Below are 13495 nucleotides of genomic sequence, written 5' to 3' on the forward strand. Positions count from 1 at the left end.
AACATGAGAGATATATAATATTTTACATACTGGTAAAAATGTAAAAGATGCTGATATTTTGAGAAAAAGTACAGAAATGACCTTTACTGAGCAAGGCTGCCACAGGCTGTGCAGCATCATTACTGTCAGTGTGATGTGAGTGATGCCCCCAGAGCTGTGCAGTGTGGTTGCCTTTACAGAGGACACACATGTTAAGTAATAGAAAAAACCAACTGGGCTGTTACATGGCTGGTTTCATGCAGCTCAGGATAAAGTTTCAGTTAACAGCGCCAGATTTCAGAAGCACAGCACCTAAGGTAACTGGGTTAGAAGTGAAAATAATACGCCATGGGATGGTGGCTTTCACATTTTTTTGGCTTGTTGACCCCTTAAAAGAATTTTGAAACAGTTTGTATCCCCTTGTATAATTTTATAGTCATACCTACAACTATTTTCTATAATTTTAAATAGTTACAAGGGATATATTTTCTGGCATGTGAGGTAGTATCAGTTCAGTTCAGTTTATTTCAGTCGCTCAGTCGTGTCCGACTCTCCGCGACCCCATGAATCGCACGCCAGGCCTCCCTGTCCATCACCAACTCCTGGAGTACACTCAGACTCATGTCCACAGAGTCGGTGATGCCATCCAGCCATGTATTTTCATAAAAATGTAAAGACTTGGAGCTATAAATTTAGCTCATTTAATTTGTGGGAAATATGTGCCATGACATGTAATTGACACAGTCATTTCTTAACTGTCAAACAATTGATCATATCAAACTTTTTGTAAGAGAAAGTAAGACTTCTTTCATTTTTGGTTTGATTTTCCCGGGGTATGTACCATAAGATCTGAAATAGATTGGAGAAATGTCTTTCTCTCATAAGGCAAAAGAAGGAAAAATCATTTTTAGGAAAGTGCTCATATGGAAGCTGGGATCTAGAAACCAGTTTTCTTAAAGATGTAAATGCTCATCTGCCCCATGAAGTCTTAAATTACCCCAAAGGGTAAGTGTATGCCAGCTTGAAGACCTCTGCTTAGTTCACACAGATGATTCCCAGAGTCACTCCAGTGAAGACACTGGTTTCAAATAATGTCAGAGGGAAATGAATTTGTCTCATGAAATGTGAGAATGAAGGGGAAAACTTTTTCTTAACCTTTCTAAAATACAATTTTTTAAATGTTTAGGCAACTGAATTAATTCCTATTATAGCCATTTTGTTATTTCACTTACATTCCTAGAATTTTATATATTCAAGTGGCCACAAAGTAGTGTCTTCTCATTGACAAAAAAAGGGATGACCTTATATTTGGCACAGAAGGTATATACCATTTCACCTGGCTGTGTGTCAGTCTAAACTCTTCTCATCATTAGGGTCCTTAAGTTCCAGGGAAGACACGGAGCTTCTGTGAAAGCTTTTTATGTTCTGGATCCACAGTAGTCCCCAGAATTGACTGTCTCTAAGACTCTGAATTTCAGGGCACAGAAAGTTTCAAAATTTTATTCTGGAACATTCCAGAACAAAATTTTATGTACTAAATAACCAATTATAATGTGTTACCAATATCTATTTGTACCTTATTTAATTCATCATATAAAATTTTATTTTGTATTTACTGGTCTGAGCCAAATAGTAAAATTAGAACATCACTAGTGCTGAAGTGGTCAGGAATGTAGTTTCAGTATTTAAATGAGTTATTTAGCAAAGCATCCCAAGGACACAAGCCCTAAATTCATCTAGTTTACTGAAAAACTAAAAAACTTGAATAGACCTAACAAAAAGTCTATTGAATGGATCATAAAATTTTTTATTAAAAATTCAAAGTATAATCTTGACATCATGCTAAATAAGGAGAAAATATAAGTAATATTGGACTAGGGTCAAATGCAAACTTAAAATACAAAGTCAGCTTTAAATGATTTCGTACAGAGTGTTTTGTTTTTATGGAAGAGTGTACTTTTGTTACAGGAAGTAATTCTGAATATTGATGAATAGCCTTTGGAAATAAGAACATTATAGTAAAATTTCAGTCCACCTATCCAGTTTCTCCCTCACCCCCATACCGCAACCCTTGGCCTCTCTCAGTGCAGACACACAGTTCTCATATCAGCACATAAACTACGTACAATGAAACTGGCAGTTTTGGTAGAGCATACCTAGAAATTTGGAGAAGGAATTCATCAGGTACTTAAAAAGGCATAAACTTAATACTACTGAGGAAGTACATTTATGGTCACTTAATATGATACTAGTAAGTTATTTAAAATCTGGTTAATTGTTGCACTGTAACTCAGTATTTTTTTCTTCACAGGGCTTCACTACTTCAGAAATGTTGTCCTAGTGGGATCTCTGCAAGATCGCTATGTTCCTTATCATTCTGCCCGCATTGAAATGTGCAAGACAGCTTTGAAGGACAAACAGTCAGGTAACGAAGTAAATTAGAAATATTTAAGAGTTCTGTCTACATATGAGTCTCTCCCAAATTTTTCTTGCATTCATGTTCTCTTCTTTCTTTTGTCTTTGCTTTCCTCTGACTTCCTTTTCCACCTGCTGATAGTAACAGCTATCCTTTCTCCATTTTCCTTCGTTTTCTTCTGCCATGTAAGATGTTTTGGCCAGTGAAACAGTAGTTTTTCTTTTGAAATCTCTTTTTCATATAATTACAAATGCTTCTCCATTTTATTGCTTCAGAAGTAATTTGTGCTTCAATTTCCTCTGGTTTCTTGGGATTGGTGGTTGTGGTAAAGGTCATGCTCCACGTTTGGCAATACTTTACTTTTAGTCAAAGAGTAAAGTAACTATACTTATTGGCAGCAAGCAGACTAGTCAAGAAAAAAAGAGGGGACCAAAATAAAATGAGAAATGAAAGCGGAATAGTTAACAACATCTGACACCACAAAAATACAAAGATCCTAAGAGACTGTGAGCAATCATACACCAATAAAATGGACAACCTAAAAGAAATTAATACATTTCTAGAAATGTAAAATCTCCACAAACTGAAACAGGAAGAAATAGAAAATATGAGCATAATTACCAGCAGTGGAATTTAATCAGAAAATAAAAACCCTCCCAACAAATAAAAGTACAGGATCACACAGATTCATTGGTGAATTCTACCAAAAGTTTGAATAGAGGTAATAGCTATCCTCAAACTATCTAAAAAATTGAATGTGAAGAAAGATTTACATTATTCTGCAAAGCCAGCATCACCCTGATATCAAAACTGGACAGAGGCGCCACAAAAAAGGAAAATTACAAGCCAGTATCATTGATGAACATAGAAGCAAAAGTCCTCAACAAAATATTAGCAAACCAAATTCAACAATGTATTAAAAGGATCACACATCAAAAGTGGGACTTATCCTAGGGATTCAAGGATAGTTCATTATCTGCAAATCAATTGATGTGATACATCACATTAACAAATGATAAAAAACACATGATCATCTCAATTGATGCTTAAAAAGTGTTTGACAATATTCACTGTCCATTCACGATGAAAACTCGTCACAGTGAGTATAAAGAGAATATATCTCAACATAATGAAGGCCATTTATGGGAAACAAAACCCAAAGCTAACTTCATATTCAATAGTGAAAAGCATTTCCTCTAAGATCAGGAATAAATCCACTCTTGCCACTTTTATTCAAATAGTATTGAAAGTCCAGAAAACTAAGATCATGACCTCTGGTCCCATCACTTCATGGCAAATAGATGGGGAAATAGTGGAAACACTGACAGACTTTATTTTCTTGGGCTTCCAAATCACTGCAGCCATGAAATTAAAAGACGCTTGCTCCTTGGAAGAAAAGCTATGACACACCTAGACAGCATATTTTAAAAGTAGAGGTATTACTTTACCGACAGAGTCAGACATGACTGAGCGACTGAAAAACAACAACTCATAGCAATCAGACAGAAAAAGAAATAAAGTCATCCAAAGTAGAAGAGAAGAAGTAAAACTGTTACTGTTTGCAGATGTAATGATACTATTTGCTTTTCTATACACTGATATTGAACTGTAAGAAAGAGAAAGCAAGAAAACAGCCCTGTTTGAAATTGCATCAAAAACAAAATCCCTAGGAATAAGCTTAATCAGTGAGACGAAAGACCTATACTCTGAAAACTATGAGACACTGGTGAAGGAAGTTGAAGATGATAGAAAGAAATGGAAAGATATCCATGGATTGGAAGAATTAACACTGTTAAAATGTCTATACTCCCCCAGGCAATTTACAAGTTCAGAACAATCCTCATCAACATACCAGTGGCATTTTTCACAGAACTAGAACAAATAATCCTAAAATTTATACGGAACCAAAAAAGATCCCAAATAACCAAAGCAATCTTGAGGAAAAAAAGAGCAAAGCTGGATAGTCACACTCCCTGATTTCAGACTATGCTATAAAACTACAGTAATCAAAACAACATGGTGCTGGCAAAAAACAGCCACAGAGATCAACGGAACAGAATAGAGTCCCCAGACACAAACCCACACACCTATGGTCAGTTAACCTGTGACGAAAGAGGCAGAAACACACGATGGGGAAAGATAGTCTCTTCAGTAAGGCACTGGAAAAACTGGGCAGCTGCATGTAAAAAGATAAAAGTAGAACGTTTTCTCACAACATATAAGAAATTAAACTCAAAATGGATTAAAGATCTAACTATAAGATCAGAAACCATAAATGTCCTATAAGAAAACATAGGCCAAAAAAAAAAAAACCACTCTTTGACACAAGTCATAGCAATATTTGCATCTGTCTCTTCTCAATGGGCTTCCCAAGTGGCGTTAGTGGTAAAGAACCCACAAAAGCAAAAATAAACAAATGAGACCTAACTGAAACTTTCAGTGTTAACACTCTTGCACAGCAAAGGAAACCATCAAAAAAAACAAAAAGATCACCTGCTGAATGGGAGAAAATACTTGCAAATGATATGACCAGTAAACCAAATTATATAAACAGCTCTACAACTCAACATCAAAAACAAAAACAATACCGATTATAATATAATACCGATTATAAAATGGGCAGAACACCTGAACAGACATTTCTCCAAAGAAAACATACAGATGGCCAACAGGCACATGAAAAGCCACTCAACATTGCTAATCATCAGGGAAATGCAAATCAAGATCACAATAACAAATGTTGAGAATGTGGAAAAAAGGGAGCCCTTGTACATTTGTAGTGGGAATGTAAACTGGTTCAGCCATTGTGACAAACAATATGGAGTTTCTTCAAAAAAATAAAAATAGAACTACCATATGATCCAGTAATTCTGCTTCTGGGTATATTGCCAAAGAGAAAGAAAGCACTAATTCCAAAAGATACATTCACCCCAGTAGTCATAGCAGCATTGTTTATAGTAGTCAAGATATGGAAGCAACCTGTGTCCATCAACAGATGAATCAATAAAGAAGATGTGATACATATATACAATGGAATATTACTCAGCCATTTAAAAGAATGGAATATTGCCATTTGTAACAACATGGATGGACCTAGAGGTATTATGCTTAGTGAAATAAGTCAGAGAAAGATAAATATACACGTGTTATCACTTATATGTGGAATCTAAAAAATAAAGCAAATGATTAAATATAACAAAGAAGAAACAAATTCACAGCTACAAAGAACAAACTAGTGATTACCACTGGGGAGAAGGATTGGGGAGAGGCAAGACATGGATAAATACAAACTACTATGTGTAAAACAAACTATTAGAATATACATGCACACTAAGTCGCTTCAGTCGTGTCCAACTCTTTGCAACCCTATTGACTCTAGTCCACCAGGCTCCACTGTCCATGGGATTCTCCAGGCAGGAATACTGGAGTGGGTAGCCATGCCCTACTCCAGGGGATCTTCCAGGGATAGAACCCATGTATCTTATGTCTCCTGCATTGGCACAGACCACTTGACCACTGACACTACCTGAGAAGACACAGGAGTATACAGTACAGGGAATGTAGCCAATATTTTATAGGAACTTCAAATGGAGTATAATCTATGAAAATATAGAATCAGTGTATACCTGAAACTAATATAATACTGTAAATCAACCATACTTCAATTTAAAAAAGAAATTTTTAAAACCTTTTTTGTAAATCTGTATGATATTTATCGCTCTTTTAAACACCTCTCTCTCCTCTTTCTCTAATTATGCTTCTGTATACTATTGCCTTCTCATCATTCCTCCAGACTACATCCTTCCTCTTCTCTGAAATTTAATACCTTCATGCCTAAAATTCATGTTTGATGGATATATGTTAGCACTCATCTGTTAATAATGAAGTACTGTATGAGCATTAAAAACTGTCTTGCCCCTTTTAAGGCAGTTTGTGCTTTTATGTGTATATGTATGTAAACTTTATCATTTATGCTTTGCATGCTCTCAATAAACCCATTGTAAGAATTAACCAGAAAGAGAGAAAGGAGCACAACTTTGGAATTAAAAGCAAAACCAAGTATTAAATAAACCTGCAGGCCAAAAAATAAAAAGAATTCTGTTTGATCTTTGAGCCAACTCACATTGTTCTTCTTATTATGGAAAGTTACTATTCTTTCCAAAATAATTTGGAAATATGTGGAATAATGTTAACTGCCGTGAAAACTTTTTTTTAAAGTGTTTGCTCTAGACTCAGGTTTTAAATTTAGCATTGTCAGAATGTCTCATCATGGCTCCTCTACAGTCGTAAGAGACTTCATGTTGAAAAAAACTATTTGCTCTACTATAGTCATTATTTTTAATTAATACCAAGTTGACAAAAACAGTGTATAATAAATTTGTTATTTTAGTTGGCTAGATAATTTGATCATTTATATTTTCTCTACAATAGTCTCAAACATTATATTCAAGCAAAAAGTCCTTTTAAAAGACATTTTTCTGCTTTAAATGGAAATAATGTAACTAAATTTTTTGAATTATGTAAAAGTTGGAGAAGAATTTTTTTCAGCTCTTTTTGTGAACAGATTTTCCTTTTTTATATTTGTCCCATAGGACAGATCTATTCAGAAATGATCCACAACTTACTTCGCCCGGTTCTGCAAAGCAAGGACTGTAACTTGGTTCGCTATAATGTCATCAATGCATTGCCCAATACAGCTGATTCACTCATTGGCAGAGCTGCACATATAGCTGTTCTGGATTCAGAAATATTTCTCGAGAAATTCTTTCTGGTTGCTGCCCTCAAATATTTCCAATAGAATTGAAAAAAACATTGCTAGAGACTTTACAATTACCTCATTCAACAATGATTTAGATAATCTATTATAATAAACTATAGATGCTGATAAGTTCTAAGAAATATTTATACCTTTTTATATGGAAGATAATTTATATCATCCATATTTAGAGCTTTTTAAACATCAACTTTACTTTCTAGGTAATGTGCCTGTGCAATATTTTTTAATTTCATCTTTTTACTTTTCTATTACTTTTTCATATATTTTGCTACATAAGTATTTCAGTGAAACTTTAAGCCCATATGTATGTATGATTGTTTTATTATTGGCTTTCCACAATCTTTACATCAGACACATCATATTAAAGGCCATTATTGCTAGAATCACTCCAGAATCGCTGCAGATGGTGACTGCAGCCATGTAAAAGACGCTTGCGCCTTGGAAGAGAAGCTATCTAGACAGCATATTAAAAAGCAGAGACATTACTTTGCTAACAAAGGTCAGTCTAGTCAAAGCTATGGGTTTTCCAGTAGTCATGTATGGATGTAAGAGTTGGACTGTGAAGAAAGCTGAGCGCCGAAGAATCAATGCTTTTGAACTGTGGTGTTGGAGAAGACTCTTGAGAGTCCCTTGGACGGCAAGAAGGTTCAACCAGTCCATCCTAAAGGAGATCAGTCCTGGGTGTTCATTGGAAGGACTGATGCTTAAGCTGAAACTCCAATATTTTGGCCACCTGATGCGAAGAGCTGACTCCTTGGAAAAGACCCTGATGCTAGGAAGAATTGAAGGGAAGAGGAGAATGGGACAACAGAGGATGAGATGGTTGGATGGCATCACTGACTCGACGTGCTAGACAGGGAAGCTCTGGGAGTTGGTGATGGACAGGGAAGACTGGTGTGCCATAGTGCATAGGGTCACAAAGAGTCAGACACAGCTGAGTGACTGAACTGAACTGAATTGCTAGAATAACATGGGATTTTAAATTTTCTAGTATGGGGGTATTATTTAGTTAGTCATAAATTTTACTTTTAACATTTTACTATGTTTAACTGGAAATAAAATTATGGCTGCTAAAATATATTTTTTGAAATCAACTATTTTGCCCTCTCAAACCGGGTAGTTCATATATGACAATGTTATAAAAGTTTTCTATAAAAAGTTATTATTACTGTTGCTAGTAAACATCTGTCATGCCTATTAAAATATATTTTCTACCGGTGATTTCAACATTATTTCTCATATTGACTTTTATTACTGGAACTTTTCATGTTCATGGTCACAGCATCTAGAGATTTTTTGAATGTTTGAATGCCCTCTGCCTTGATTTGGTTGGAATTTTGCTAAATTTGGTAATGTTGCTTGAACTTTCTGACTATATTTCTTTAACTTTTTCATTGACTTCCTTGTATGTACATAATAATTAAATGTTGAAATTTATGAAATACTTTTATGAATTTAGATAATTTTTAAATATTGCTAAAATTTGTTGAACTAAAGAGTAATGTAAATACAATAATTCATGGAACAAAATAATTAACTTTAGATGTTTGGTGACACAGATGCAAATGTTTTGATATATGATGTTAAGTCTCTTGACTTTACTCAAGGTGCTGAATAGCATTAAATTCACTATTTTCCTTTCCTGTTTTACTTGTGAAAATAATAATGCACTAAGGATAGATAGAAGGTCTATTTGCATTTACCAGTTGTGATAGAAAGCTTTTGTAAATATGTATTGTAAAATTGATGCATGTTTATTTTTAGCATTGTGTTATTGCCTCTGCTGCTAATAAATGAACAAATGACTATCTGGAGGAACAGCTAAAACACTCGCTTATTTTCAGAATACTAGAGGTATATTTTTATTTATAATTGGATAGACTATTAATTAACTTTATAGGACAGTGTGATTGTGTAACTTATACCTTTGTGAACTATTTTTATAATTTATATCATTTGCATTTGTTAAAACATATTTCATTATGCTTCATAATTGTTTACTTTTTTAAAAACATATGAAAAATTTTTAATTGAGTAAGCAATAATATACCAAGTGCATTATAACTGGAAAATGTAAATGCATTATTCACCCTGTATTTTTGCTACACACATTTTTTCATCTTCACATTCCTTGGTCCTGAGTTTAAAATACCATACTTTTTTCTTGTATTTCTTTTCATTTCTTATTTTTAACTAAAAGAAGTTTCACTTATGAGTTTGAATAATCTTCTGGGTTTATCAAAGTATTATTCATAATCATACTGCTGTTTTTAAGGGAAAATTGCTCTTATGATCATGGTTGGTTGATTGGATGTTTGTTGTTTTAATAGTTTTAAAAACATATCAGTGATCATGGTTTCCAGTCCAGTAGATTTAACTTCTGATTTACCAGAGAAACTGTTATACACTGTTCACCTTCAAATTCAGAGTGCAGGGGTGGGTCAATGATCATCCGAAACAGTGTAGTTGACTCTTAGAGAATGAATCTCATTAAAGTGTATACCAGTTAGAATTCTGAGTTGTAAACAACAAAAACCATTATGATTAACTTCAGCAGAAAAAGAATTTATTGAAAAATATAGATGGTTCACAAAATTGACGGCAAGACTGGAAAACCATTCTTAGAAAACAGGTAGAAACCAAGGAAGTAAGGTGACCAAAATTATATATAGCCAAGTTCCCACTCCAGAGGAGCTAGAGGTTTGTGTATGTTTCTAATGGCAGGGATTCCTCTGAAAACTGGATTACTTCTGCTTCTTTGCATCACTCATTCCAGATTCAAAGTCTCATGATTGTGTGATTGACAGGCTGTCCTGTGCCAGCACTCAAGCTACCAGGCACCCACCCAGGTGAGTGTATCGGGCTTTCTCAGCTTCCCCAGCAGAAAATGGGACCATTTCTTCTGCCAGAATTCAGGAATGGGTGTGATGACTGAGCCCCAAATAGAAAAACACACCATGTCCACTACAGTCCACCTCTTTGCCTTTCCAGCATCACAAATATTGTACTCACATTTTTACAAATGCTTCTTCCTCACCTAATACTGTTAACAACCCCGTCCATTTTCAGGTCCAGGATGTTGGTGTTCTGTCCATTTCTCCACTGGTTCTGTAATGATCTTGCCTCAGTAATGTGCAGCCACAGAGAAAACTATGACTTCATCACCACCCCCCAATGTACAATGAGAGAAAAGAAGTTATTAACAGTATAAGCACATGCATGAGCCAGTGCGGAAAAACATACAACTAGAGCAGTGCTTTGCAAGTTTCCTTGGTGAATGCTGGGGGGGCTCCACAACAGACCAGCTGAAGCATAATCTCCAGGGCAGGATTTGAGGAGCAGCATGTTTGATGTCCCAAAACTCTCCAGTTTCAAAGCAAAGCCATGGTAAATAGTCTTCAGTTCTGCCACTAGTTACGAGGCTAGATGGTTATGAGCTGTCACCACTGCCTCTTATTCCCTGTTTGCTTTCTGTTCAGCCAGCACCTCAGCTGATTTATTTACCCAAAGATCTGAGACTTGGGTGATCTTGCCTCTACATGCTTGCAGTAGTCTACTTAATGTTTACAGTTCAACATGATATTGTGAACGGGTACTCCAGGAGATGAGGTCCTCCCAGTTCTAGACAGTCCCTACTCCCTTTTCTCCTGTGGTCATATGGCCCATCACTACAGCTAGCACCTTAACCACTTCTAACCCCTTACCCAGATGTTCAGTCACTAAGTCATGTCAGACTTTGTGTCCCCATGGACTGCAGCATGCCAGGCTTCCCTGTCTACTACTTCCCAGGAGTTTGCTCATACTCATTTCCATTGAGTCAGTGATGTCATCCAACCATCTCATCCTCTGTCATCCCCTTCTCTTCCTGCCCTCAGTCTTCCCCCAACATCAGGGTCTTTTACAGTGAGTCAGCTCTTTGCATCAGATGGCTGAAATACTGGAGCTTCAACTTCAGCATCACTCCTTCCAATGAATATTCAGGGTTCATTTCCTTTAGGATTGACTGGTTTGATATCCTTGCAGTCCAAGGAACTCTGAAGAGTCTTCTCCAACATCATAGTTTGAAAGCATCAATTTTTCAGCACTCAGCCTTCTTTATGGTCCAGTTGTCACATCCTTACATGACTACTGGAAAGCCATAGCTTTGACTATATGGACCTTCATGGGCAAAGGGATATCTCTGTTTTTTACTGTGCCATCTAGGGTTGTCATAGCTTTCCTTCCAAGGAGCAAGCGTCTTAATTTCATGGCTGCAGTCACCATCTGCAGTGGTTTTGGAGCCAAGAAAATAAAATCTGCCACTGTTTCCATTTTTTCCCCATCTATTTGCACTGATGAGCTAAGAATGACCAGTTGACAATCCCAGCTTCCAACTCAGAGAAAACACTGTATCCCCTTTTACTCCACACTGGGCACAAAAATTGGCATACCGGCAGAACCTGGAATCATGGAGATGGATGATAAGCAGTGAGGGTCTGAGACTGTGCTTGTCTTAATTGCCGTCTTGCTGCAATTCCAAGGATGCTTGAAGGCAGGAGACTCTTGGGTCAGAGACAAGAAACTTGATTACAGCAAAGTCATGGCCAAAGTGTCAGCATATTCACAGCAGTTCCTAGAACCTCAGTTCCCACAGTGATGCAGAGGGCCAGGTGGCATGTGTACACCCAGTGCAGGTCCAGGAGCAAGCATTTTGGGTTGCATTAGGGAGAAGAATCCAGGGCTGAGACCCAAGCCATTTAAAAAACAAAAAACAAAACCTTTTATTGGAGTGGATACACAATGTTGTATTCGTTTTATGTGTATAGCAAAGTGAATCAGTTATATACTTGTTTTTATTTTTAGATTCTATTCCCATATTAGCCGTTATAGAGTATTGAGTAGACTTCACTGTGCATTATATTGTTCTTTTCATGTTTGAGCAATATTCCATTGCATACACACCGTTTCTCCTTTATCCATTCTTCTGTTGATGGACATTTAGGTTGCTTCCACATCCTGCCTACTGTAAATAGTGCTGCAGTGAACATTGGGGGTGCACCTATCATTTCCAATTATGCTTTTCTCTGGATATATGTCCAGGAGTGGAATTTCTAGGTCATATGGTAATTCTATTTTTTGTTTTTTTTAAGGAACCTCCATACTGTTCTTCATAGTGGATGTACCAATTTATATTCCCACTATCAGTGTAGGATTGTTCCCTTTTCTCCACATCCTCTTCAGTATTTATTGTCAGTTTTTTGATGATGGCCATTCTGATCAGTGTGAGGTGGTATACCTCATTGTAGTTTTGATTTTCACTTATGATTTTTCTGGAAACACAGAAGACCCTGAGTAGCCAAACCAATCCTGAGAAAGAAAAATGGAGCTGGAGGAATCAGACTCCCTGACGTCAGACTATACTACAAAGCTACAGTAATCAACACAGTATGGTACTGACACAAACACACACACACAGATCAATGAAATAGATTTGAAAGTCCAAAGATAAACCCATGCACCTATGGTACCTTATCTATTACAAAGTAGACAAGAATATGCAATGAAGAAAAGGCAGTCTCTTAAATTAGTGGTGCTAGGAAAACTGGACAGTTAAATAGAAAATAATGAAATTAGAATACTTCCACACCATACACAAAAACAAATTTAAATGGATTAAAGACCTGAATGTAAGGCCAGACAATACAAAACTCTTAGGAAAAAACACAGGCAGAACACTCTGACATAAATTACAGGAGGATATTTTTTGACCCACCTCCTCGAGTAATGAAAATAAAAACAAAAATTAAAAAATGGAATCTAATTAAACAACTTTTGCACAGCAGAGGAAACCGTAAAAATACAACCCTCAGAATTGAAGAAAATATTTGCAAATCAAACAACTGACGAGATTAATATCCAAAATATACAAACATCTCCCTCCTGCAGCTCAATATTAAAAAACCAAACATAAAACCCCACAAATAACCCAACCAAAACATAGGCACAAAATCTATTAATAGACACTTATCCAAAGAAGACACAGAGATGGACCAAAACAGCACATGAAAAGATCACTAATTATCAGAGAAAAGCAACCCAGGGCTATTTTTTACCCAGCAGCATACAATCCAGTTCTCTGCCCCAGGAGTTCAGTTCAGTTCAGTCGCTCAGTCGTGTCCGACTCTCCGCGACCCCATGAATCACAGCACGCCAGGCCTCCCTGTCCATCACCAACTCCCAGAGTTCACTCAAACTCATGTCCACAGAGTCAGTGATGCCATCCAGCCATCTCATTCTCGGTCGTCCCCTTCTCCTCCCGCCCCGAACCTTTCCCAGCATCAGAG

At 36.4% G+C, this 13495-nt stretch overlaps 1 protein-coding gene across 7 annotated transcripts in view; it reads left to right on the forward strand.

Annotated features, from left to right (window-relative positions):
- The window catches only part of FAM135A (family with sequence similarity 135 member A), a 147213-nt gene extending 138227 nt beyond the window's left edge, over nucleotides 1–8986 (forward strand). For 6 of the 7 annotated variants that reach the window (XM_088840491.1, XM_055432812.2, XM_055432815.2 and 3 more), the window contains 2 exons: nucleotides 2291–2404; nucleotides 6988–8986. In XM_088840491.1, the coding sequence (XP_088696617.1) occupies nucleotides 2291–2404; nucleotides 6988–7193 (320 nt within the window). In that variant the 3' untranslated portion in view covers nucleotides 7194–8986. The remainder of the gene's footprint in view (nucleotides 1–2290; nucleotides 2405–6987) is intronic. The other variant, XM_055432813.2, reaches the window with a different exon arrangement.
- Nucleotides 8987–13495: the final 4509 nt, after the last annotated feature.

The sequence above is a fragment of the Moschus berezovskii genome, chromosome 10 (genome assembly GCF_049115385.1).
Source record: "Moschus berezovskii isolate FMDL1 chromosome 10, NW_MosBer_1.0, whole genome shotgun sequence".
Lineage (NCBI taxonomy): Eukaryota > Metazoa > Chordata > Mammalia > Artiodactyla > Moschidae > Moschus > Moschus berezovskii.